Source organism: Drosophila sechellia, chromosome 3L (genome assembly GCF_004382195.2).
Source record: "Drosophila sechellia strain sech25 chromosome 3L, ASM438219v1, whole genome shotgun sequence".
Lineage (NCBI taxonomy): Eukaryota > Metazoa > Arthropoda > Insecta > Diptera > Drosophilidae > Drosophila > Drosophila sechellia.
Genome location: NC_045951.1, coordinates 22,789,972 through 22,817,312, shown reverse-complemented (window position 1 = coordinate 22,817,312; position 27,341 = coordinate 22,789,972). Strand labels below are relative to the sequence as shown.

General features: G+C 40.2%; 1 protein-coding gene across 12 annotated transcripts in view; it reads left to right on the top strand.

The window, feature by feature from the left end:
- Window positions 1-27,139, top strand: part of LOC116800897 — a 60,759-nt gene extending 33,620 nt beyond the window's left edge. For 3 of the 12 annotated variants that reach the window (XM_032717336.1, XM_032717335.1, XM_032717333.1), the window contains exons 3-8: window positions 6,430-6,625; window positions 6,686-6,761; window positions 6,816-7,006; window positions 10,050-10,178; window positions 15,242-15,393; window positions 27,018-27,139. In XM_032717336.1, coding sequence (XP_032573227.1) covers window positions 6,434-6,625; window positions 6,686-6,761; window positions 6,816-7,006; window positions 10,050-10,178; window positions 15,242-15,393; window positions 27,018-27,126 — 849 coding nt within the window. In that variant the 5' untranslated portion in view covers window positions 6,430-6,433 and the 3' untranslated portion in view covers window positions 27,127-27,139. Of the gene's footprint in view, window positions 1-5,413; window positions 5,484-6,429; window positions 6,626-6,685; window positions 6,762-6,815; window positions 7,007-7,774; window positions 7,930-9,611; window positions 9,690-10,049; window positions 10,179-15,241; window positions 15,394-25,764; window positions 26,228-26,283; window positions 26,672-27,017 lie in introns of those variants that run through there. The other 9 variants (XR_004361663.1, XR_004361662.1, XR_004361664.1 and 6 more) reach the window with 9 other exon arrangements.
- Window positions 27,140-27,341: the final 202 nt, after the last annotated feature.

Genomic DNA, 27,341 nt, shown 5'->3' with positions numbered 1-27,341 from the left:
GGTTAAATTCTTTGCAGTCCTTTATCCCGTGTTGTCCCTTACACATGTGGCAACGTCTTGGGCGGTCTGCATACTATTCACGTGAAATACTCTTCGCTTGGGGTGATCCTTGATTCCGACGATTGCGACAGTAATTAGGTGCACACGGTAGGTTACGGCTGTATCTTAGCCGCGTGTTTCACCCAGTCTAACCAATTCCAATTCTGATACTGATCGGCAACTTACCATCCTTGTCTCCATGAATGCGCACAGGAATATTGGCCATTCATCTGATTGCCCTCAAACTCGGAAAGATCAGACAATCTGCGTGGCGATGTCAGTTCATAGCCAACAACGGTTTCGGCGAGACATGGTCAGTATTCACACAGAGCTTTCAGGAATTCTTCTTGCCTTCAGCTTCAGTTTTTTTAAAGGTCAATTCCAGGCCGGCCACAGCCATGCTTCGACAGCCTTGATCGCTGTGTTTGCTGCTTCTTCAGTGTTGGCCACTACTTTTCGACTACTGGCAACGCCTAAGTACCATCCTGTTGGCACCGCTCCCCGGGTCACTATGTGATGCGTCGTAGAGTTTCAGAAACGATTCGCGCTTTCTGGCTCTTTTTGCAACCTTATACTCTGACCAGCGCGTCGAGACCACGCACTTCAGAGTCCGATGATGCGGACAGATGATGCGGATGATGCGGACCTCGTCAATGTTGAGAAGCGCCTGGCCAATACTCTCTATCATTGTGTCCGCGCTTTTTGGAATTCCCTTGGCCACATCCAAGAGAAGTTTAACGTTTAAAGCGCACCTAGCATTGCTAATGCAGCTCACTAGCTCTTCAAGGTGGCTGTCCTTCTGGTGACCATGACAAGCACCTCGCTGTAAGATTTCCCTTACGCTTGGGTGATTTACGAGCTTTGTCCGGGTTGGCTTTCTTTCTCCTTGTAACCGTACTCCACTCGTTTCTCGCTATTGCTGGGGCATCAGACTTACTTGAAGCAGTCTCAGGCTGATGGGCATCAACATTTTGCTGTCGCTGTGGTGCCCCCGGTAGCGGCTTTTTAGCCGCAAGTTGCGGGGATTTGCTCAGCAGCGGCCACGGGCTCTTTCCGGGTTTCTCCTAGAGAACGCTTGCGCCGACTGAGTTGGTTTGCGTTGCTCGCTCCTTTTTCCACACCATCGGCAGTTCTCCCCGCAGTGTGCGAGCATTATGTGCGCGGCTTGGGCCTCCCCGGGCTCCCTATTTTCGGCAGCTCCTTGGCCTCGGTTGCCATGGTGATTTGGCACATTTTGCCGACGTTGACAATATTCAAAACCTCGTCCAGGATCAATCACAACTCCGACAGGTTATCGAGGCAAGATGGTTCCTTAGTTGCCTTTTTGGACTATTCTGTTTGTGCTAGTCTCGCACAGTGATCTCTTGGGAGTATGGTTGTCCCCGTGTCCCTCTGTTGCTCCGAAATGCAACCCGGGTTGAAGATAAGTGATAGTTATAGTTAGTTATAGTTATAGTTAGTGATAGTTATACACAGGAGAACAACATGCGCACTATTTATTATACCCGTTAATCGTAAGTAGACCGTTGAAAAGTATGTAACAGGCAGAAGGAAGCGTTTCCGATCTTATAAACTATATATATTCTTGATCAGGATCAATAGCCGAATCGATCTTGCCATGTCTGTCTGTCCGTATGAACGTCGAGATCTCGCAACTATAAAAGCTTGAAGGTAGAGATTCATATTCCAGAGACAAAGACGCAGTGCAAGTTTCTTGACCATTGTTGCCACGCCCACTATAACGCCCACATTCATATCAGTCTTGTAAATTTCTGTCGATTTACAAAAAACTTTTTGCCATGCGTACTCTAACGCCCTAAAACCGCCCTAAACTGCCACGCCCATATTTTTGAAAAATGTCTGGATATTTTTTCATAATTCTCTTTCACACTAGATGAGTAAAGGGTACCTGATAGTCGGGGAACTCGACTGCAGCATTCTCTCTTGTTTTTTTGTTCGCTTCAGATAGAGGCTACAGATTTAATTAATATCCTCGGTGCTCCCATGGACGATGAAGCTCGACTTCCTTAGCCGCCGTGCTGCTTGTAGCGCCTTCCTGGGCGATGTCGATGCTGCTGCGGTGTGCCCTGCTGTTCCGCTGGACGGAGACTTAGCGCGACTTTTTTAGGAGTCGCTTGTAGCGACTTCCTGGGCGATGTCGCTGCGGCCCTGTTACAGCTGCCCACTATGGATAACTCCGATGGAGCTGGACTGCATTAATTGGCAACGCCCTAATTACTTTAAGGTCGAAGCCAAAACTCTTCAGGCGCCGTTACAACACGCAGAAGATCATATAGCAGAAAACCTTTGTTTAGGGTGTGTACTTCGGATATAGTATGAATTGAATCTTACAAGGCTTTAACAAGTTATTGTGACACTAAGTGTTAAGGACGGTAAAATTTCAACAAATTTATACATTTAGAAGAGAAAGACTTAAAATTGGTAACTTTGAATTTTGTATAAAGTCTGGACTTTACATTTCATAGATGTGTGCTGATATTCTGGGAAGACGGCGGAATGGGATCGGAAGATGGTATGGGAAATTAATATTATATATATGTCGCATTGGGAATTTATTTTGACCACTGCACGTGTCTGTCACATTATTAACGTGGTTTGACCACTGCGCTTGCAAGACGCTGATGCGCAAGAAGTTTGGTATATTGTGAGGTCATTCTTAGAATTTGACTACAACGTAGAATATGACCAAAATGCCGTTACGATTGAGGTGATGGCGTTGTCGTGCAGTCGCCGAGTGTAGTCCAGCTAGCGTGTGTGAAGCATAGATCGATGCGCGAGTAGAAAGTGCGAGCAGTGGCAAGCAGACGATGGCAAACGCCGGTTGGAATTCGATTCACGCGAAAAGTTTGTGTTTCAACATGGCAGACTCGCCACGAGAAAGTAACAACTCTGCGACATATGTATATCCATTCCTACGCTAGACAGCCACCCTGTGCGTTACAGTCTGATACATGTGAATATTAAAATAATATCTTTGTAATCAACTGAACTCCTCCCCACACTAGTCAGCCACCCTGTTTGTACGACGTTCAATTTTTAATAAGCACCCCAGGTGCTTTTTGTTTTCAGTCCTCCCCTGTATGCAATGTTTGTTGCCATCGAGCCGTTCTGTTTGACCCTATCCCCTTACTACGTCATATGATCCTGTTGGCAACTTCCCAAACTTCGCACCGAAGTCGACCACCTCGCCCAGTCGCACCTCTTCGTCACATCGAACTGCCGACAACCGCTACCGTTTTCTGACGGTCGTTCGTCCGATCAAGCCGTTCGTATAGTGTATAGTGGCATCGAGCCGCGCCCGAACCCACTTTTTTCCACACATACCGCTTCTTTTAATCGAAACACTCTTTCCCGAGTCGATTCCCCGTCTATGAAGCTGCATGCTTACTCTTCACATTTTCTCATTTAAAGTTCCTGAGATCAAGTCGTTCATACGGACATGTCCAGTTCGACTCGGCTATTGATCTTAATCAAGAATATACGTAGAACACGGAAACAAGCTAGTCGAGCAAGCAGGCAGAGGCCCGGACTGGTCGTCGGTTTTAATAACTCCACAAGAGTTATGACGAGCAGTCGATGCCGAGATCTCAAGAGTAAAAAATTAAACCACACACTTTTATAAACTCACATTTATTTAAAATTTAAAATCACCTTTTCATTAAAATCATCACAATTATAATAATGCAACGTTTTTGATCATTAAACGGAATCCTGGGGCAACAAATTTGGGGTCTCGTTCGGAAGATACTAATTCATAAATAAAAAAATTGAATTAAACTTGTTTTGTGTAAAGAGTTAATTGACAGTGCCAAGAGTGTGTAAACTTCGAATTTGTTGTTTATTTTCTTGTATATTTAATATTTATAATTTGTTGTTTAATTTATAAGTAAAATAAATATTGTTTAATTATATTTCATAAAAAATTGCGGTAATTAAGCAAAGAAATTTTTTTCTTACCTTTCAAGTCAAAAATTCATCTTATTTCGCAGTGTGTAAACAAATTCTTGACATACTGTTTAATATTGACATACATATTAATATATTGTACATACTTTTTTTTTTGCTACGCAAGCCTCTTGTACTTTAATAGGGGATAGTGAACCTAAATGTTAGTTTTTGGAAGAAGAAGGGGAAAAAGTATAAGTAGAAGTGAAGGATAGTGCAGTGGTCTGGGCACATAAGTGAAGTGTAATTTCCCAGGCCCTTTTTTGTCCTATTTTTGAGCTTATGCGGAACGAAATAACTGGAAGCTGAACGATAAACTATACCAAGCGTAAAAAATTAAAATTTTTCCACTTTTATGTTATTGGCGTTTCTTTTCTCTTGTATATAAGGCGGTACATCAGGTGATTTAATCGAGGGATAGACTAGAAAATAAAATTTTTATCTCGAGTGGAACCACCTAGACGGCTGATTTTTTGGTTTTGGCACTGATGTGTATCTGAAGGGCCAACTTATGCCGGTAGTCCGGACTCAATTTTTTTTTGATGTGGTAAACTAATCGAGACAGTTGGAATCACACGATGTGAAATCAGTGCAGATATATCCCAAGCTGGACTACCTTCTCCACACGATTGATCGGATTGCTCCGAAACTTTTTAGCTGCCGATCTTTGCAACATTTGATGATTTTCTGTGATCGACAGCTGATCAGCTGAGGAGCAGCCTACCACCAGCGGCTTTCTTGCGCTTCGAAGATTCCTCTAATAGCTTGGAAAGGAGATAATTAACATTATAATTATCTCTCTTATCTCTCATAATAACACCAAAAACTGTTGATCAATCTGTTTAATCCACCTTTAGCTTGCCGCATTACAAAAATATTTTAAAATTGGGACAGTGCACTAGTGTCCTTCACTTTATCGCACAGACAGCGAGTCATTTTTGATGGAACAGGTCTGTCGGGTCACTTAGCCGCCAGCAATTCCTAAATTTATACTTTGTAAATATGCCATCTTTGGATACAGTTAAACCAAAAACGATAGAAACAAGATGCGTACAACGTACAACAAAAGTTACTCCGTTGGTAACATAACAACAACATACGGCTGTTTTTGTTGCTGTTACCAATTCGTTACCTCTGATGAAAAAGGGTTGCATTTTTGAGGCGCAAGAAATAATCCAACAAATTCTCAAGGAGCTCGAAAAACTTGATTTTGACGAAAATGAAAGGGATTTGAGTGAGAAATTTGATGATATTCTGGATACGCTTAAATCCTCGGTTTCAAAGCGCGCCTCGCAAGTGCATCGTACTCAACCTTTGGTGTCTTCGTAGGGAGGGTAAAGACTTAGGGAATTATTAACATCCGAAATTCCCAATAACTATCAGAATCTGCAGCTTATCTAAGCGACGCGAGGTGGTGGCCGCCGTAAAGCGCATTGAATCTGGGGATCCTAGACCCAATGCAGACCTGACGATTCTGGGTAAGCACCTTTTTGGCAAATCAAAAGAAACGTGCAAGACTAATATAAATATAAAAAATATCTAACCATTTTGCAAAATCAAGGGCGTGGTGATTTCGGGCGGTTTGTGCTCGTTAAAGTGGGCGTGGCAACATGAATCAAAAAACTTGCGCTCAATCTCAACCTTCTATCTTTTGTAGTTTCTGAGATCTCGACGTTAATAGGGACAGACGGACACAGTTAAATAGACTCGGCAATTGATCCTAATTAAGAATATACATATATCAATAATTTTTCAACTTTTAAGGGAAACAAATTTCCAAAGCTCTCGCTTAAACAGTTTTTTAAATATTTCACATCAAGGGTTTTTGCTCAAGGGGCGCTAACCTGGTGACATGGTGATATGTATACTTTATATAGGCGGAAACGATGCCTTCTGCCTGTTACATACTTTTCAAACGAATCTAGTATACCCTTTTAATCTATTGTACAAGTAACTGGTATAAAAATTTTACCTTTTCCCAAAATTATGCGCATGACAATTTAAGGGGGTTTGTGGACTTTAAAGTGGAGGTGGCAACGTTGTAAACAATATTGCAAAGCGTAGATATCAGTATACTTAATCTCAACCTTTTACTTTTTATAGTGTCCAAGATTTAGACTTTCATGCGGACGGACAGATATACTGACATGGTTACATCTATGCGGCTAGTGATCCTGATGAGGAATACATACACTTTTTAGGGGGAAAACGATATGTAGTTTTAACCGAATCTTTGTACCCTTTTAGTATCGTGTATACCAATATTGAGGATATGCGAAATAAATTTGAAATTTCTTCCTCGCATTCCCACTAGTCGACATAACACGACTATAGCTATCTCTCACGTTTTAAATTTATATATATTTAAATATATATATATTAAATATATTTAATTTAAATATATATTTTTGGAAATTTTTACAGCTTAATGGCTATATATTACCGCGATACAAATTCAAAGGAAATTAGTCAGTATACCTATGGAAGTGGGAATCGATATCGAAGGTCGTCAGATCTAAATCAGCCGAGTTCCGCAGCAACAGAAGAATATGATTACGGGGACATTACTGGCTATGCTTATACGGGTGCCCCTTCATTGGCCCCTAGATCCCATTTCATTGTAAGTTAACTCTGATTCCTACACGGATGAATTATCTTACCTATTTATCTTATCTTACAGTCTCCTGGAGAATTTAACAACAAATTAATCTTCAAGGATAATTTTGCCTTAATTTCGAAGAAAAACAATAAAAATGGTATATTTCAGGTTATAAATATCGTTTATATATCTATGCTAAAACTTCTTTAAGGATATGATCATCCCCAAAAGGAATACACATCCGATTATGAGGAACATCCGGAGCGCCTGAATTCTGTTACCGATTTATCAAAAAATAAGAAAGAAATAAATTTTAAGGACATATCGGACATCGCACTAACAACATTAGCATTTTTATCGTTTGGAATGTTTACACTACAAGTGCTTATGTGCATAGTTATGGTAACGTATTCGTTGTAATCAAAATAAAAGTTACTCGTTAAGCAAACATTGTCAAAGTTAGATCGATTGAGTCGGAGATCGACTTGACCCCTTCTTTTGTGCTAACCTGCTACCCCTTTGTGTATGTTTATATACATTTGTATATTCGTAAAATGTACATTTCAATGACAAAATAAAGAGTTGCTTACTTGTTGGTTTAGGGTGCTAATGTATATTTTCGTGAATATATTTAACACTTGTCATAAAATAAATAAATAAAAAAGGGTGAGTGGAATATCCCAAAACTACCCACCCACCAATAGACCAAACATCCATTGTCTAATTTAAACATAATTGTCAAATTGTCACGTTCCCACATTCCAATCCTAGACTCACAAACTCGAAAATAAAGGTTTTGGTTTTCAATAAATATTATTCAGTTAAAAAACGCAATACGATCAATAGGAAGTCCTTTTAAGTACGGTGCTGATCAATTATAGGATATCCTTGAAAATAGCAATCCTGATCAGCGAATTAAAAACAGTGATTTCCAATAAATCACAAAAAAACGGTCGCAAGAAAAATTTTATGAAAATTTTTAGTTCCGTGAACTTTTATAATACAAAATAACTGTGTATACCTATAAACATACCAAAACCTACACCATGGCAGAACCACAACATTCTGAGACGCATTTGAACCAATTATTGGGCCAGATTACGAACTAAATGACTAAGTCGGCACACCTAGCAAATTATCAGAATCAACCAAGTCGAACAACTGCTCCACCTTTACCCCACTCAAGATGCCCGGCACGCACATGTAATATACAGAGCAGTGAAACGTCTGACCATAGAATCAACGTTAGAAGTCGTAATCCAAGAAAAAACAACAACTTGGATGGAAATAAAAACCATAGACCATACATGACCCTGCTAGCATTAGTAAGTTTTTAGAAAAATTAGTATTACAATATTGGAACATTTTTGACAAACTAGAATTAGAGAGTGATCCTATTGATAAGACTCCATTAGCGCGTTAAGACATTGATAATATTTCCAAATTAAGACATTGATACTATTTCCAAAGTAAAACAAGCTACTATGGAGCTAGGTCTCTATGATGCTAATCCTGAAAGTGAATATTTTAGTGAGTATTTTAGCAAAGGTACAAGGGAACATGTAATTTTATTTATATATAATATTCATATTACGTAGGAATTTCTGTAAAAAAATGTAACATACATTATTGAGAACTAAAGGGGAAGAAGTTTTCCTGATTATCTGAATTCTAATTTCTTAATTGTATTCTTTTAACTATTGGATATCTATATATTCTAAGAATTATACTAGAATTGATCACTATCGAGTATAGACAATAAGAATAAATCATAAATGTTTAAAATTAGACCAAACTGAACTCAGCTAATGTATTAATGTGCGTAGCTGGATTCAAAGGGGTCACCAGAGCCTAGCTCTCAGGCGCTTTATCATAAGATTGGAAGGCACTTCGCGACCAAAGACACTCGAATAACAAGATGCGTAACGGCCATACATTGGTTTGGCTATGCAGCCACTTTTTTGCTGACGGCCAAAATTGCTCTCTGTCCGCTCGCTTGCGGTAAGAGCGTAAGAAATCTAAAAATAGAATTTGATTGCTTGAGTGAGTAAAAACAAGAGACGAGAACGCGTATATGTGTGCGTGTTGTGGTAGAAGACGATTTTCGGGCTGAAATCAATTCTGATCGAAGAAACGAATTTACATATTTGGAGTTTTGGCCGATTTCGTAGCCATATGATATGACTATTATAATTTTAAAGTTTTTTAAATTCACTTGATAAAATTGCCTATCGAATTAGCTACCGTTTACATTTTTATATTTATGTTGATAATTAATTATGTGTAATATATATATCATTAATTATTTACATAAAACCGTAATGAGATAGCACTACTGTCATTTGTGCACTTAATGCACTGCTCAACTATAAATTTTTTTATACACATGTGTTTTTTTTATTATTTTTAAGTATATTTCAAAAACTTTAATCTGTATTTTACAAATATTACACAAGGGTTAGGGGCCTTTAGTTTCCCGAAGTCCGAGTCTATTGAGTAAAAAAAAATTTATAAAATAAATAAAAATATGAGAACTGCTTATTGCAAAAGTCATATCTTGAGGCACAAAGTGCGGACACAAGCAATCAACAATCACTGCCTTATTAATTTTTGACACGTCGCAACATGAATACTCGAATGACAAATATTCTAATATGAAGTCATTTTTGAAATTTAATATGTAGATAAATTCGGCTATTACTATTTCTAAGCTATATTTGAATAATAATAACGTTAAGGCAATGCAAAACAAGAATTTTTCATATGGTGCCAATTAATAAAAATAATATAGATTTAAAATCTAAGAACTTCTATGGTAAAGGGCATATTTTGTCAAATTTACAATGCATGAGCATACGTGTGCACACACAGAGTTGTCTGCTGTCATTGTATGCGTAGAAAAGAGCTGTTCGCTATAGAGCTCTCCGCTCTCTCGCTCTTAAACAAAAACTCGAGAGAGTATGGCGTTAGGCATCTTGTTATTCTAGTGTCTTTGGTAGGACCAGCTAAGTATCGGGAATCTAATAGTCGGGGAACTCGACTGTCTATTTTGATTTTAATTGGTACGAAATTGGTTCAAATGGAGGTATGTTTTATATGTGGTTAAAATTATAATAGAGATTTCCGTAGATTAGAGATTAGATAATAAAGAATAAATGTAAGATCTAGTGGCGGATGCGAGCCCCGTCAAATACCGTGTTACATGAAAAAATCGCATAATAATAAAGGTCTTTTAAGTTCATATTTCAATACAATTTAAATTTTTAATGGAGTTATTAGCACAATAATGCAGTGTCTAATAAAAGTAAAACTGAAAAATGAGGTTATTAACCAAATAAAGCCACATGCGTAGAATAGCAAATGGCCTAATTTATGCATACCCATATTTAGAAAAAGCATTTTTTAAGTTTCCTCTTATTTTAAGTTACTGTTTAATTTTTTTCAGAGTAAAGAAGATGAACAAAGTATAATGATGCTTCCTATGGAAGTAACTGAGCCTTCTGAAACAATTGATGGGACTGAGGAAATAAGAAGACGAAAACGATCCGTGAATAAAAATAAAACATTTAAACAGGTTAGTATGAAATATATAACAAAAACAAGAGAGAATACTATAGTCGGCTTCTCCGCCTATCCGATACCCGTTACTCAGCTAGTGGAAATGCGAACGAGAAATTTAAACATTTTTCTGGGAGATCGATGGTAGTTTGTGGTAGTTTTGTATGGTTGTAGGGCATTTAGCTATTTCGAACGATACGTATTTCTTCGGTTTAGAGAACGAGATTTGGCATTGATGCGATATGTACAAGTTAACGAAAGTCAATGATAATTGCAGAGCGAAAGAAGAACGCTAAGCCAAAGGTGTAGGTGCGAGAGTACATGGGAGAGAGCGCAAAGGATGGGAACGTTAAGTTTAACTGTGTCTAATGTAAGCAAATATAAATTTAGGTATTGCTGGCGGCTGCGTGACCCGACAAAGATAGTAATTTTCATGTGATAAAATATATTTCACGTTTTTAATATTCTTATTGTGTTTCTCTTTCTTATTTATTATAATCAGAGAATATAAGTTTGTGAATGGGCTGACTTAGATGCTTTTACTAGGTGTGTGGTATTTTTCCTCAAAATTTTTCTTGGACATGTTAGGTGAAAATTATGTTAGGTGAAAATAAGTATATTTTTTGTCTTTGTTTTTCCCACCAAATGTATGATTTGTGTAATTTCCCTACCAAATTTGAGTCAGCTTTATTATAATAATTCTCGGTTTTCGCCGTTCGCTGCGAGGAGTCGTTCCTTTGTCGTCGCGCGTAGCCGCGACCGCAAGGTCTATCGTCTGTAAGGTTGAACCAAAGCTCTTCCCAGAACCAATGACTCCACAGTCTCTTTTGACCAAGAAAAATCCTTGTCCTCTTCCGAGGATACGGGTCAGAGGATCACCGCGCTGCTCTGCTTCATCCCTTGCAGTGATCAACAGCGTATTGTTGTTCCTGATGTACACTGTTCTCGCTCCCGGCCCTTTTTTCTACTGGCTGACTGCGCGTTCTCACTCCCTGGCTCCTTATTCACCGACTCTGCGCGATCTCACTTGCGGATCTCTTGTTCACTGGCTCTGTGTGCGTCCTCACTTACTGGCCTCTTCACTGACTATTAACGCCTTTGGACTCTGTTCCCACTGTCTGACCGAGCCCGACCGGGCTCGGAGTACGCATCTCCGTACTCGACTGTCCACGTGAACGAATGGCTCGCCGCGTGCTCTGACTGGTCACGAGCTGCGCTTGCGCAGTCTCTGTATAGGTCGCAGCGATCCCTCTTTTGGGTGCGGCCCGTTCTAGTCCAAGGTTCACATCTGTCCTGTTAGTTCACGAAGTATTCTTTTGTTGCTTGTCCAAAGTCCACACCGATAAAACAGGATTTATTTTTAAGAACAATAATAACTTATTAAAAAAGGGCTATTACATTTTTTATTTATGTATTTAACGAGTAAAACTGTAACACGAGTTTAGATGTCTTAATTCAACGGTCGGTATTTCCTTTCTCACTTTATTCATTTCTAAGGCTTAAGGATTATTCTGATTGTGCAAAATTTGATCAACCTGTTCCAGTAGACTTTCGATACTAGTCCAATTAAGACACTATACCGACGCCCATCATCTTGTACCACATTATGTTGTATTTATTGAGTTTTTGGCTTGCATTTGTAAAGATCGTGCACTGGCATTTTGGCATTGCCTACTAAAGTACGTGTGTTATCACAATCCACCAGGGAGTTTTTTTTGACGCTCCACGCCTCTACGCCTTTCTGGTAGCTTACCGCACGATAGGGTTTCCCCATACTCCCGTGCACCAACTTCTGAAGTTGATTTCATATTTTTTATCGGCATATTTGGGATGATTTTTCACACCTGTGAACTAGCGTTACGATTTGCCACCGCGGTGCGTATCAACTTACCGAATTTAATTTTTTGGTTGTCACATCTGGCTTGACAGCCGTAATAATAATAAGCTAATTAGCTTTTTTATTGGCTATATGTAGCAAATTCGAACGATAATATCTTATTGGGCTTAGCGAATGCAGTTCTGCATCGATGCGATGTTTAGGAAGTTTAGATTTGGGAATTGCTGTCGGGCGAAAAGATAGCGTCGAAGAGCTCTGCAGGAACTGTGGTACACCCATGCGCCCATGACTAGGCGCTGGAGATATTTTACGAACATACTCCACCCGTTGGAAGAGGTACGGTTTCAACTATATCGGAATCGATGGGCAGAACGGCTAGTTTTGCGACGGCTATGAGTGCCATCTCTCTATCCTTTCAACCTTGATGTTGGATATATTGACGTGCCACTTGCTGTCGTTGTACTTGTATATGGGTTCTCATATCCTAAGGCGGCCTTTGCAAGGAGGAGTGATATCAGGATCAGGAAATTGTCTAGACAAAGTTTGTAGCATTGTCATTAGAGTATTCAGCTTGCGACGTGTGAAAAATTAATAAGGCAATGATTCTTGAGTGCTTGTGTCCGCACTTTGTGCCTCAAGATATGACTTTTGCAATAAGCAGTTCTCATATTTTTATTTATTTTATACATTTTTTTTACTCAATAGACTCGGACTTCGGGAAACTAAAGTACCATCTGACCTTTTTTTCGAGTATTTATAAAATACAATAAAAGTGTTTTGAAAGTTTTTGAAATATTTTTAAAAATAATAAAAAACAAATGTGTATAAAAAAGTTTATCATGCATTAAGTGCACAAATGAAAGTTGTGATTTCTCATTATGGTTTTAAGTAAATAATGAATGTTATATGTATATATTACACATAATTAATTATCAACATAAATATAAATATGTAAAGGGTAGCTTCATCATATTGCCAAATTCCAAATATGTAAATTCGTTTCTTCGATCAGAATTGATATCGGCCCGAAAATCGTCTTCTAGCACAACACGCACACATATACGCGTTCTCGTCTCTTGTTTTTACTCACACAAGCAAGCAAATTCTATTTTTAGATTTCCTAAGCTCTCAGCGTAAGCGAGCGGACAGAGAGCAATTTTGGCCGTCAAAAAAAGGGGCTGCATTGCCAAACCAATGTATGGACGTTGCGCATCTTATTATTCTAGTGTCTTTGGTTGAAGTCACTAGACATAAGTACCTCTGGTCAACAGATTTCGCTACTATGGGAGAAAGGAGAAGACTGAGGATGGTCTGACTCCGGATTGGCAAGACTGCATATTTACAACGCTGATCTTTGGAACGCCACCAAATACCTCAAGTGCCCAGTAAAGAGGACTTGGTGGTCGTAAAATGATATTTCAAAAATAGATATTAATAAATGCAGACAAATCGACACACTCAACTTTTTCCTTAAGAACAGGCCTCTTTCCACCTGTCTTGGTACAGAAACCAACTACCAAATATTTCGGACTTACCCGGACACCAAACTGACATGGAAAGAAAACATCACGGGAATAGTCACGCCATAAAATACCAAAAGTAGGCATATGTATGTACTGGTAGATTCAAAGAAGATGTAAGCTTTCCACCAAAAACAAGTTCCTCCTGGGCGCGGCCATCATTAAGGCAGAGTGGACATACGTCATTGAGCTGTAGGGCAGCTTCATACACAAACATCGAAATGGAAAGAGCAGAGAATAAACTATTAAGGCATATAATAAATGCGTTCTTCTATGTGCGGAATGCCACTATCAAAAAAGACCAAAACTTGCCATCAGTGGTAGAAGAAATTACAAAATACAGCATGAGCAAAAAAAAGAACATGTTAACCCATTAGCTGTCATCATGCTGAACTCCACAAATCAACGTCGAAGGCTTGAGAGATTGCATCGTCTTGACTTACCATTCAGTGTTCAATACAAATTCTACAACCAACATCGCTTGGGCTTTCGGGGCTTGCTGTCAACCTCCGCCCCAAAACGCTGACGGGAGTTAGTTTCCCGCAGGTAAATTTAATGGGGATATCATGTCTGTCCCTTTCCTGTCCTTGGTGTGCCTAGGAGATGATCGGCGTCGTCAACGGTTATAAATGCGGCATCTGTTCGTCAACGGCACTGGGCCTCAATGCGGCTCGCCATGTCGAGGTCGTTCGAGGGTGATCGGGGGTTGCTACTAATACGTGCTAAGCTAAGTGTGGCTGGTAGGGTTAAGTGAAGTCGGTGTGCACGGCCACGTAGGCTGCTATAAAACTTCCTCCACTTCTTATTTTCGGACCACTGGTATTCTTCGGCCTTGTCATCTAGTAGGCGTTGAAATTCTATCCAGGGAAGCATCCCGCATCTTCAATAATTGACATTGTGAGAGGCGGATTTCACTTAGCATATATAAGCATTGCAGGATGATGCGGTAACGACGATGGTAACGACGCTTCTGCACTGACCCTTGCAGGTCTTTACTAATCTCAATATTGAAAAAGAAACACCAATACTACCGCGATGAAATTAAGGGTTTGTTGCACGCCTAGGATCTCGTCTTTTTGGTCGACTGCTTAATCACATTGGCTGTATTGTCGAAGACCTTGTACTTTTTGCCACCTATCTTGGAAGTTCTTGTCGATTGCTTTGAAAATTACGTCTTCCTTTACAAGGTGCCCTCTTGACTTCCTGTCTGTTTGTTTGAAAAAGTAGATCTTCCTTCACGAGGTCTCCTTTTGCCTGCCCCGTAACATTCAAGTCCAGGACTCTTGAAGCCCGGAGCGAAGATGTCCTCTCTGGACTCTCTGGACCACGAAATCACTACCTTTCATTTTGTACCGAAATTTCCAGCTCTTTAGATTGTCTCTTCCAGGGAATGACTCCTTTACGATGTCGAGAACGTCCCTAAAAGGAATGGTCTGCTCTATCGGGGGGTTGGAGTCTTTTTATACCTTTTTATCGGTCCAGAGCCAAGGACTAGTTTTCACAATTTCCCTTATTTTGGTAGTCAATACCCTACTGATGAATATGGAATAGAATTTCAATGTGAACGATCGCGGCCGCTGCATTCAGTCGGACTTAACAAGGTGGGAATCTTTTAAGTCTTAGTATCTCAACAGAGGGTGTACGCAACAGAATATAAATTATTTATAGGCTTCCTTTTTTACCTGGTGCAAGCTTCAACATTCAATGAATAAATATTTTCAGATTATCGACATGTCGAGGCTTATGCTCATCTCAGTAGAAAATGTAGCTTCAACTGGACAAACTGCAATTTTCAATGGACGGTACTTACCTTGCAATATTTCTACTGCAATTGAACTATCTTTTCAACAGAAGGCTTGGATATTATTAATTATGTAAGTTTATAAGCTACTTAAAAATATCTGAACAAAAAAATTATTAAGTTTCATCCACTATTTATCAAAGGCTTCAGAAAGGCTTTTTGCGTTAACGGTATTTGTACCCGTTACTCGTAGAGTAAAAGTGTATACTAGATTCGTTGAAAAGTATGTAACAGGCAGAAGGAAGCGCTTCCGACCATATATATATAGTAAAATTTGTTGCGATATTTTTGAGTCCCGTCAGTTGACTAAGGACAACGCTAAGACATAAAAAATTATCGGAGTAATAGTTTTCACGTCTTTATTCTTTTGATCTCAGCTTAAGACTAAAAAACAAATGTAAATTGGATTGAGGAGAAGCCTCAGTATTTTGACAATATTTGTATATCGGGAGGGCCTCGCTCTTGGATTCTTAAGATTAAGAGAAGATTTAAAACAGTCAAATGTGCTTAGGTCAGGCTTTAAGATGTTTACAAGAACGGCTAAGTACCGCTGCCAAATAATTCTTTATTAGAAACGGATTCTGTGCAACTGGGATGGTATAGTTCTTTGAAATAATTGAACTGGCCGGTTTGGACCACCCAACGTCACTATAAATTCTTGATCAGGATCGATAGCTGGGGCGATCTGGCCATGTCCATGTTGCCACGTCCACTCTAACGCTCACAAACCGCACAAAACTGCAACGCCAACACTTTTGAAAAATATGTTGATATGTTTTCATATTTTTATTAGTCGTTTCAATTTTTATCGATTTGCAATAAAAAACTTTTTGCCACGCCCACTCTAACGCCCTAAGACCGCCCAAAACTGCCAAGCACACATATTTGAAAATTTTTTGAATATTTTTACAAATCGATAAAAATGTACAAAACTAAAACAAAAATAAAAAAAATAAGAGAGTTTGAAGTGGGTGTGGCGTCTTCACAGGTATGTACACAATATACAAATACCAACCGCAATCACAAAATAAAAAACAACAAGTACAGGAAGTAACAGCAACTGAACATAAGACATTAAACTGCTTTAAGAGAGTTATTGCAACGACCTTACCCACATCGACGATGTCACAATTCTACAAGAGTTAAAACCACAAAATGGAACTTACGTTAAAAAAATAATGAAGCGACAATGCCCATCTCTAACTCTGAAACTGGATTAATTATTATTACCTTTGAGTCGCATAAGCTCTCTGAAATATTAGCAATCGGTTACGAAACAGTCCGAGTACGAGACTATATCCCACTCCCATTTCGATGCAAAAAATGCCTCCGCTTCGGTCATCCAGCACTCATATGCAAAAGTTTAGAATCTTGCTCCAATTGTTCAGAAATAAAACACACTACCGACGGAGAAAAATGCACAAACAAAAAAACTGCTTTAATTGCCGAAACAATCCAGAACTTAACCATCAACACAGCCCAATTGCCCGCAAATGCCCTACGTTCATAAAAGGAATTAACAAGGAATTAACAGCCATTAAAACTACACAAAATGTTGACCACAAAACTGCCCAACGTATATATTTCGAATGACAATATATTTCAGATGACAACAAACACTCAGTCACCGAATATTCACTAAAATACAACCCAATCCCAACATCAAAATCCACACTACACACCCACATCAACAGCAGAGAACACTTCATCTAAGACACCAACAACTGGACCAGCCAAAACAACTTTACTATCTAACCAACCACTCTGACACCATCACCACCACAGCTACGACAAACTAGAAGAGAAGGATACTGACCCCACACCTACCAGAAACCATCTACGCCATTCTCACCACAACTCACCAAAGACCTGAAATAAAAATCTTCCCGAAAGACAAGTCTAACAACTTTTCTACAAACCTTAAAGCATACAAAATAAATGCTAAAGCTCTAAACCAAAACAAGCCCACTAACAACAACGACAGCGAACCCATATAGAACCTTAAACTCTACACAAAACCGTTAACATTACCTTTAAGTTAAGTTATAAGATATAATCTTTGTCTCTTACTATATTCCAATGAAATTTAAAGGGATATGTAAAGAACTACAGCCAACTCCTTATTCTAATCAAAAAATACTCCCCTCACATAATTTCCTTCCAAGAAACCCATATTCAATACACTCATAACATTCCAACCCCAATAAACTACAAACTATTAACAAATATTTGCGTAGCACTGCTAGTGCACAAGTCAATCCAATACACAATCCACATTACTAACCAGACATTCCAAAACACATTTAATATACAACAAACTCCATCTCTACTAACGGGAGATTTTAATTGGGGCACCCCAACAACAAATACATGAGGGAAAACAACTCAAAGGTTCATTGAAAATACGCACCTTATTCTGTTAAGCGACAATTCTCCCACACACTTTTCAACACACAATACTTACATAGACCAAGTCTACTTCGCCGTGAAGACGGATGTCTTAAATTAACGCTGCGCGAAATACTCGAAATTATAGAAGTTTTGTCGGCCGGTGTGTGCGGCAAACTGGCAAAACCACACGGTGGAGTCGCGCCATAGTTTTGCGCTGCAATCACGCGAGTTAATTGTGCGCCTGTTTCAGGTAAATAGGTAATTTATTAGCTTGCGATTGTTGCAGCGGATAAAACAGCTGATAGCGCTGCCAACTAGGCGCAACGGGTGATCTGGATAGGGTGGCGTTGCCAGACCAACCGTGTGATCAGTGTTGTGTTGCGAAAGTAGGGCGCGAAATTCAAAATTAAATTTAAAATTAAACCGTTGAAATTTAATTTAATTTAATTTTGTTACTGGTTACTGGGAGCGCACAAGTCGTTAAGAAAGGGGAAAAGGCACAAAGGTCGCGGACAGACCAAATATCATCCTCTCACCGTGCTGGTGCCTAAGCAGAGGCTCTGGTGTCCGAGTCGAGGCGGTACAAACCTCCATCTGTAAAAGCCAGGGAGAAATCCGTGGCCTACGTGGGAACCCCTTTCTAAGGCTGGTGCTTCGCCTAGGTAACCTTAGGCCATCATTCAGTTGATGGACAGCTCAGTGGGGGGCAGTCCCCCTGATCGCAACGACCCGTTCAGGAGGAGCTCCCGACTTTCGAGATCCCCCACCAGAGGAGTCGGTAACCCGACCCATGGTGACGGAATCTCGGTCCCGTCGGTGGCGAACTGTGAGCACGCAGGCTCCCAGCCGCCGTTGACTAGCGACTGCAGCGATGCTGTAGAGGTGGAGAACTTGGCTCCTACAGCATATACGACCGCGACAAGTCAGAAGACGCTGGACCACATCGCCGTGCCATCGCAAAAGACGGGAGGGAAGTCCCCAGCTGGTTCCCCTCATCGGTCTTCGGACCTGACCACAGCTCTCCAGAACGAGGACCTGAGGGGCATTCTCACCAGGATTAATGGCAAGATCAACATCCTGCTATCCGCATTCGAGACCCAACGGCACGTGACACGAGAGACAAAGGGCATAGCTTCCGAACTCTCAGCCCTTAACAACAGGGCGATAGAGCTGTACGAAGGTACTTCTAGCGAGCACCGCTACCCAGACGGAGGTACAAAAGCCTTCCAAAAAGCCTCCTCAAAAGGCGCAGGTACCCATGGTGCAAGTGCCAAAAGTCCAGGCGCCCAAGCCGAGCAACCCTATGTTGGGTGGCAACGGTGAAGAAAAGGGGCCATCCAGACCTAACGAGTCCAAGCCAGGCAGCTACGCATCTGTCGCCAAGAATGCTAGCACGGGTGCAGAGTGGACCAAGGTGAAGCCTACGCGCCTGCGTAAAAAACCTGAGGCACTCATCGTAAAAAAGACAGTAGTACGCAGAGATGCTTCGGAAGCTAAGATCGGACCCGAGCCTTAGCGAACTGGGCAGTCACGTACGACAAATCCGGAGAACGCAGAAAGGTGAGTTGTTGTTTGAGGTAGAGGGGAAAGCTTCGGAAAGCGTTCCGAAGTTTAAGAGCGACCTGGAAGCGGCGCTCAATGACTTGTCCTCTGTGCGCACGGGAGCGCAAAGAATAGCTCTATCTTGCAGCGAATTGGACGAGGCCACGACAACAGATGAGCTCCACAGCTGCATGGTCGCCCAATTCCAGGGTCTGCAGATAAATCCTGAAGATATCAGGGCCTTCGCAGAATGCGGGATGGCACACAGATAGCCTCAGTGCTGCTGAACGCGAACGTTGCGATACCAGTCCTTAAACAGGGCACCTTAATCGTTGGATGGTCAAGATGTCGTTTCACCCAGGAAGTCCGACCCGCTAGATGCTACAGTTGTCTGGGCTATGGTCACATATAGGGAATGCTGGACTGCTGAACGAGGGACGGAAGCCGACGTTCAACAACGATAGGGGTACGTCCTTTATTGACGTTACCTTTGTCAGCAGAGGGCTAGTGGACAACAACAGCTGGATGGTCCATGACGTCATGACGCTGAGCGACCACGCCCTGATCTCCTTCAGTCTCTCCCCGGAGGGCATGCCCAGGAGACGGCAGATTAGAACAGCCGGGAAAGCATGGGACACCAGGAAGATCGATGAGGCCATGCTGGCCTATCACATCAATTCCCTGGAAATCCCAAATGGGGACGCAGAGAGTATGGCGGCAGGCCTCATGAATATGCTGGGAAGAATCTGCGACGCAACCATGCCAAGGAAAAATAAGCCACAGCGCAAACCACCCGTTTACTGGTGGAGTGCCTCCCTAAGCCAACTACGGTCTGATTGCCTCAGGACTAGGAGAACGGCGCAACGAGCCAGAGGCAGTACACACCACGCGGTACTCTTGGGGGCTTTCAGAAGGAAACGCCTAGAGTTCAAGCACGGCATCGCGGCTGCCAAAGCGCGGTCGTTTAAGGAGCTGCAGGATGGCGTAGACTGCGATATCTGGGGCCTCGCCTACAAGCTTGTTACCAACAAGCTAAGGAGGAGAGCGGCAACCCCAACCCCCGGGGGTTCTGGCTAACATAGTAGGGGAGCTTTTTCCAAAGCAGACCACACTATGGAGGCCAACAGAGGCAGCCCCTGCCCAGATTTCCCGTGCGTCACGGGATAGCATAGCACAGAACTTGAAGTCGTCGAGGCAGCCAACCGCATCAAACCCAACAAAGCCCCTGGACTAGATCGTATTCCTGGAGCTGTTATAAAAGCAGTGGCGCTGGGTAGACCTGAAATCTTCAGGGCCACCTTCCAGCGATGCCCTCTGGAAGGAATCTTCCCAACAAGGTGGAAAAGACAGAAGCTAGTCCTGTTGCCGAAAGGCAAGGGACCAGCACATGCTGCAAACAGCTACCGCCCTCTATGCCTACTGGATATAGTAGGAAAACTGTTTGAATGTATCCTGTATACAAGAATAGAGGCAATCACCGAGAGCATCAACGACCTGGGAAGCCATCAATATGGCTTTCGGATAGGAAAGAGCACACTGGACGCTCTTTCGGCCGTTAGTAACATCGCCAAGTCCGCTCTTTCTGGTGATAGATGGTTAGGGGGCAGGAAGGAATACTGCGCAATAGTGACTCTGGACGTAAGGAGCCCAAACTGGCGTCCTGGGTGACGGCGGGCGAAGAATTCTACCTCAGCGTTCCCGGCTCGTCGTAAAAGGCGACTAAAGGGTGGAAGGAGGAGCCCCCATGGACTACACTGAAGGGAGAGACCTCCCATGGACCTGGCCTCACATCCTGCTCACCGAAGTCATACCTTGATTGGCGAGCAAGGACTGAAGAGCACGCGGAGGTTTTTGTTTTAGTACGTAGGCATAATTCCAATAGGTCTTATGAGGGCTACTACAATAGGGCTTAGTAGGTGGTATCTTTAGAAGATTTTAATTTTCCTACCGTAAGTCGCATAATAAAAAAAAACAAAAAAAAAAAAAAAACACCAACTCTAATTCCGGGAGATTTTAATGGATGGCTCCCATCCTGGGGCACCCCAACAACAAATACACGAGGGAAAAAAACTCAAAGGTTCATTGACAATACGCACCTTATTCTGTTGAGCGACAATTCTCCCACACACTTTTCAACACACAATACTTACACACACAAAGACCTCACACTCTGCTCTCCAATCCTAGCCCCCGCACCATATTCCCAACAACAATTCACAAAAATTCAACAGACCGTTTTTTAAACTAAAAGAAGCCAACTGGGAACAGTTCAACGCAGTAACTTAACAAACTAACAAGAAATAACCCACCTCCCACAACGTAAACAAAGACGCCGCTCAAATCAATAGAATTATTCTTTTTAGCGGAAGCCTTTCCATCCCACAAACCTCACCTAACACACATCCATATAGGGTTCCATGGTGCAATAAACACTTCGACCAATTACGAAAACAAATACAACTTGCCTGGAAAAATTAAACCATACAATAACTGTAGAAAACATTATAGACTATTGACGCAAAAACGCAAAATTTTGGTATTTGGTGATATAGAATTTCATATCAAATGATCAAAAAAGCTCCCCCACAACAAAAAACAGAATAACAAAACTAATGAAATATTCAATAGCCACATACCACAAGCCTACAAAACAAGTCTAAACAAAACTAAAAGTTCTTCATACCGACCCATCTCTCTTAACTGATGTGTAGCAAAAACGATAGATAAAATAATAGCGAAAAGGCTGGTGTCTAGTAACACATAACAATCTACTTAACGACAACCAATTCGGATTTAAAAAAGGCAAATCGACTTCGAACTGTCTACTCTATGTAGACTATCTCATAACGAAGTCAAAAATGCACACAATCTTTATTTTTTAAGAGCCTTCGATACAGTAGGTGTGCACTCCATAATTCAGCAATTGCAGGATTGGAAAACGGTCCCCAAAATAATAAAGTACATAAAAAACTTCTTGAGTGACAGGAAAATATTTGTCCGCGTCGGTCCGCATACATAAAAACCATTACCCCTATTCAACGGAATCCCCCAAGGTTCACCCATGTCCGTGATACTATTCCTCATAACCTTCAATAAATTATCCTAAATCATATCCTTACATAAAGCAATAAAATTTAATGCATGCGCGGACGACTTCTTCTTTATAATAAATTTCAATAAAAACACAAATTCATACTTCAGCTTAGACAACATATTTACCGATATATTTGGGCTCCTACTCAGGGGCATGGCTATCCCCATCCAAACACCAACACCTCCACATATGCAGAAAGCACCACTGTACATGCAATATAAGCTGCAACACATCCAAATTCCTACCGTTACTTCCTTAAAAGTTCTAGGAATGACCATAAAAAACAAATATAAATGGAACATACACATAAACTTACTTCTACCCAAACTCCACAATAAGCTAAATAAATACAATGTCTATCTAGTCTTTAATTAAATTGCAACACGTATACAATACTAAATGTAGCAAAGACAACGGTTATAGCCAAAGAAGAGTAGGAGCCTACTGCTCTACTCCAATAAATAACTTACTCTACGAATCAAATACTCCCTCTTTAGAAATGAAACGAAACATTTAAATAGCCAAGCTATTTTAAAAAAACTTAAAAGAAAAACACCAATAATAGACCAAACAATCAAACTTAGCCTAGAACTTAATATACCCTACAAGCCAGTAAAACTTCATAAATACAGGCCATCATGGACCCTCCCCAACCTAATAGACACATCACTCAGAATCCATAAGAAACAAGAAACATCTCCAGATCAATACAGAAACGAACACACAAAAAATAATCTTAAACCTCATAATTTCATATTCACTGACGGTTCAAAAATTAATTGCACAATAACATTCGCCATTACAACGGAAACAGACATCTTGAAATACGGCATACTGCATCCATATTCATCCGTTCTCACATCCGAAACAATCGCCATCCTAGAAGTAATCGAACTCATTACAAACCGAAGAGGCAAATATATTATCTGTTTCGACTCCCTATCAGCAATAGATTCAATCCAAAATACAAATATTAACAAATTTTGCCCCTATAGAATACGATCGCTAATAACGCAACATGTGTAATGGGCCATTCAGGAATAAAAGGACATCAACTAGCCGATCAAGCTGCAAAATCAGCAAGCAATATGCCACTTATCCTCACCCCAAACATAAATACCACAAATTAAAAAAAAAATATAAAACCGATCTTGCGACAAAAAAGAACGAAAACATAATGAACTGCAGTCAATGGTACCAATCAATTAATACGAATACCTCACACACATGCGATTACCTCAAACAATCCCACCCAAATAATACGATTTTGACTAGGACACACAAACATAACCCACCAACACTACCTAAATCCAAATTCAATACCAACTTGTCCGTTTTGCCAAGGTGATATTTCAATAAGCCATATATTAAACTCATGCCCATCCCTCCTACAAACCAAACAAGACATATTTAACAACACTAACCCTCTAGACCTTCTTGGCAAACCCAATCCAGATAACATACAAAAACTCATTCTTTTCCTCAAAAAAACTAAATTATACCACAAAATCTGAAAACAAAAAGGCAAATGTATATTTACTAGATTAAGATACAATACCATTGTAAATCAATATAGCTGTAGGCCCTGTAGCCAGTGCTATACTATATAAGTTAGTCTAGTTTTCTAAACTGTTCTATCTTTTATAATAAATAAATAAAAAATTAATCACAGAAGTCAACCAAGCGAACTCATTGTTTTCGCAAGGCTTACTCTCTAAGGCTAAATAAGTTTATAGCTGGCTTTAATTGGTCCGATTGTGCTCCGCAACATAATGGCGGATGCCAAAACTATTTTTATAAATATTACTATTTATTATTTTTATAATATTTTTAAATATTGGCCGATCCTTACTCTTGCAACGCAATGGCAGATGCCATAACTTTTTTATACAACAATTAAATCAGTTTTTAAGTCTTGTGTACTATCCATCAATCTCTAACTAACCTCATTGGTTTAATAAAGAAGTTAACAAAAATAAGAAATGTTAGGTACAGACTTTAAGGAAATATTAAAAAATTTTACGGTGCTTCATGCTCAGTGTTACAAGAGCTATTTAAACCGTTGTAAGTTCTAGGTTGCATAGGATACGAAACAGTTTTATAAGTTCGTTAACACTAAGCGCAAAACAATTTCCTACACTTCCTCGCTATTTCTTGAAAGACAACGGAAATTACAATAAAAGCCTTGATAACTTGAACAGAGGTAACCACAATAATAAGCAGACTAGGAACAATAGCAGAAACTACAATTCTAATAATTGCTTTTATAGCTTTTAAAATAAAAGTTTAAATAATATTTAAGGCCTGAGCCAAGAAGTTATAAAACATAATAGTTGAACAGTAGGCACTAGGCAGACAAATGCATAATTCTACACAACATCCACATAGTAGCACAACAGTTTCCAATATGGTATGCGTCTATGCGTCTGTATGCTAATCTTAAGTTTTAAATTATCTTTTATGGTTCAGATCTCGACGTTCATACAGACAGAAAGACGGACATGGCCAGAGCGTCTCAGCTATTGATCCTGTTCAAGAATATATACACTATATACTTTCGAAAACGCTTTCTTCTACCTGTTACTTACTTTTAAACGAATATACTATAATCGATAGCATCGAGTTCCCCGACCATTAGATAGCCGTTCAGCTATTGGAAGGGAGGACGAGAATTTTTATAATTTTTCTGGCGAATCGACAAAAACTGGGGAATAAAACGTACAACAGTAACAAAATTTTTCAATAGTGTGGACGTGACCGTTTGTACGTTTTGGTGGTGTTTTGAGCGGTTTTGGTGGTGTTTTGAGCGGTTTTGGTGGTGTTTTGAGCGGTTTGTGAGCGTCGCAAAGAAGTACTTTTCCAAATCGATAGAAATGTACAAGTAACGGGTATAATTGTTTTCATTAATGGATAAGAGAATATGGAATTAAAAAAACCAATACATACAGGGTGCGGCAGCATAATTTCGTTTTATCAGAACTCAATAAAAACTATTGTAGGCATTGGAAAATATATAATAGGTGACGTCCCCCATTCTCCGAGTTTTGTTTTTAGAGAAAAGAAGTTGATTCTTGTTCGATGACAAAACTGATCTGATTCTTTATTTCAAGTAAATATGAAATACATAGTGCCTTAAATACTACATGTGTAAGTGTAATCCATAAATGCTGCGTCGCAGACTCTTAAGTGGGTGCGTCGGGTGGCCGAAAATGTGAAGTGCTGTGTTGCCTATTCTTGAGTGGGTTAGTTCTTTGCTGATGTCGTGCTCCTATTACCCAGTCCCGAGTAGTAGGGGTTTCCTGTTGAAATGTAATGTAAACATTTCTCCGCTGCTGGCAACGGCCGTTCGCTGGACGGTCGTTGGGCGGCCTAATTCAACCCAGTGTTTACATTTTGGTTGCTTTGTACCAATTCCAGGGTAAGCCGGGGTGGCTTTGCTGGAGGGTCTGTGTGCCGGTTGGAAACGGTAACTCACGCTCCTCACTATTCCAACGCATGATGGCGTTGCAGTCGCCCCTCTTGAACGCGACCACTAGCGCTCCGCTATGACATTAACTAACTGAATGGCGCGCATTTTAAAAAAGAGTGTTATGCTGCCGCACCCTGTACCTGCAATAGCAATATGGAAATCGTCCGACGAGCTTAATCAAAGATCCTCAGAACTATCAGCGTGGAACCGTGGCTTGTTCGAAACGAAAACATTCATTGAGTCTTCAACCTACCTCATTCAAAAATGCAATAGCTGAAATCAAGAGGAAATACTATGTCAAGCTTACATCGCACCCCAACCCGTCTCCGACGCTACGTGTCCAGCGAACAAACTTTTTAAAGACGTCTCATCAAAGCACAGTTTAATATAAACTGTTGACAAAATAAACCCGTAAATATTAAATAAATAACCGCACAGTATAAATAAATAAAGTATAACTTACACAGATTGAAGAAGATGCAAATAATTACGTAACACCACATCAACGTAACACCGCTAACCCGCCAATAAGCACCCAAGCAGTGACATTAAAGATATTGAAGAAAAAGTAAAATAAGTCCTAGAAGCCAGTTCCTTAAGCGAAATTCTCAATTCTCATTATTTACCAGGCATCTGTCTAACAATTAAAGATATTTCGGCAAGCAAAATGAAATAATCAGATGAAAGGCCATAGCGAGGCTCACCAAAATATAACGGAATCAATCTTTCAATGCGTAATTACCGAAAAGCTGAATCTTTATCTTTTTTAGATGTCTCGCAAGAAACAGAGCATACACTGACAGCAATGTATAGCACAAGATATTTTTGTCCGGCGCTTGACAGCTTGTTGCAAATGTAAGATGTAAGGGACATGCCCTATCTATGAAGTCTGAATAGAATGATACAAGAAGTTAACAAGAGAGAATGCTATAGTCGATTTCCCCGATCATTTAATTGTGTTTCTGAAGTGGAGCTTCTGAAGGAGTTTGCCCTGTAATATTTATGTTTCCCAGCTGGCATATTTGGATAGCCGCGCCGCGCTAAAGCACAAAACAGCGCAATTCCATTCATTTAGACTTAAAGACAAGACAAAATATTTTTTTTATTACACAATAAACAAAAATAGCTTATGTATAATATTAAAAAATTATTAAACTAAATATTATTTTATATACCCCATTAAAAGCTTACATTTTTTCAGACTTGGATCAACTGGAACTTCATCTGCAATTGCTGGAAACTACGTTTTGCTTTTAAAAAATATGTTTAATATATTTAAATCCTGCTTTGAAAATTATAGCAAGTTTTAATAAATTATGTAAAAAAAAAAGATTTCTTGGGACTGGCGCATTTTATTAAGTGCAGCTAATTATTTGTAATGACTGATATGGTACTGCTGATATCGTACAAAGTGAGGCCCGCCTAATGGTCTGAATTGACTGGGAACGTTATGGGGTTCGGCTTGGGGATTGGTGGTTTTGCTCGGGCAAGATCCTGACACCTTCTACCACTTACTATTATTAAA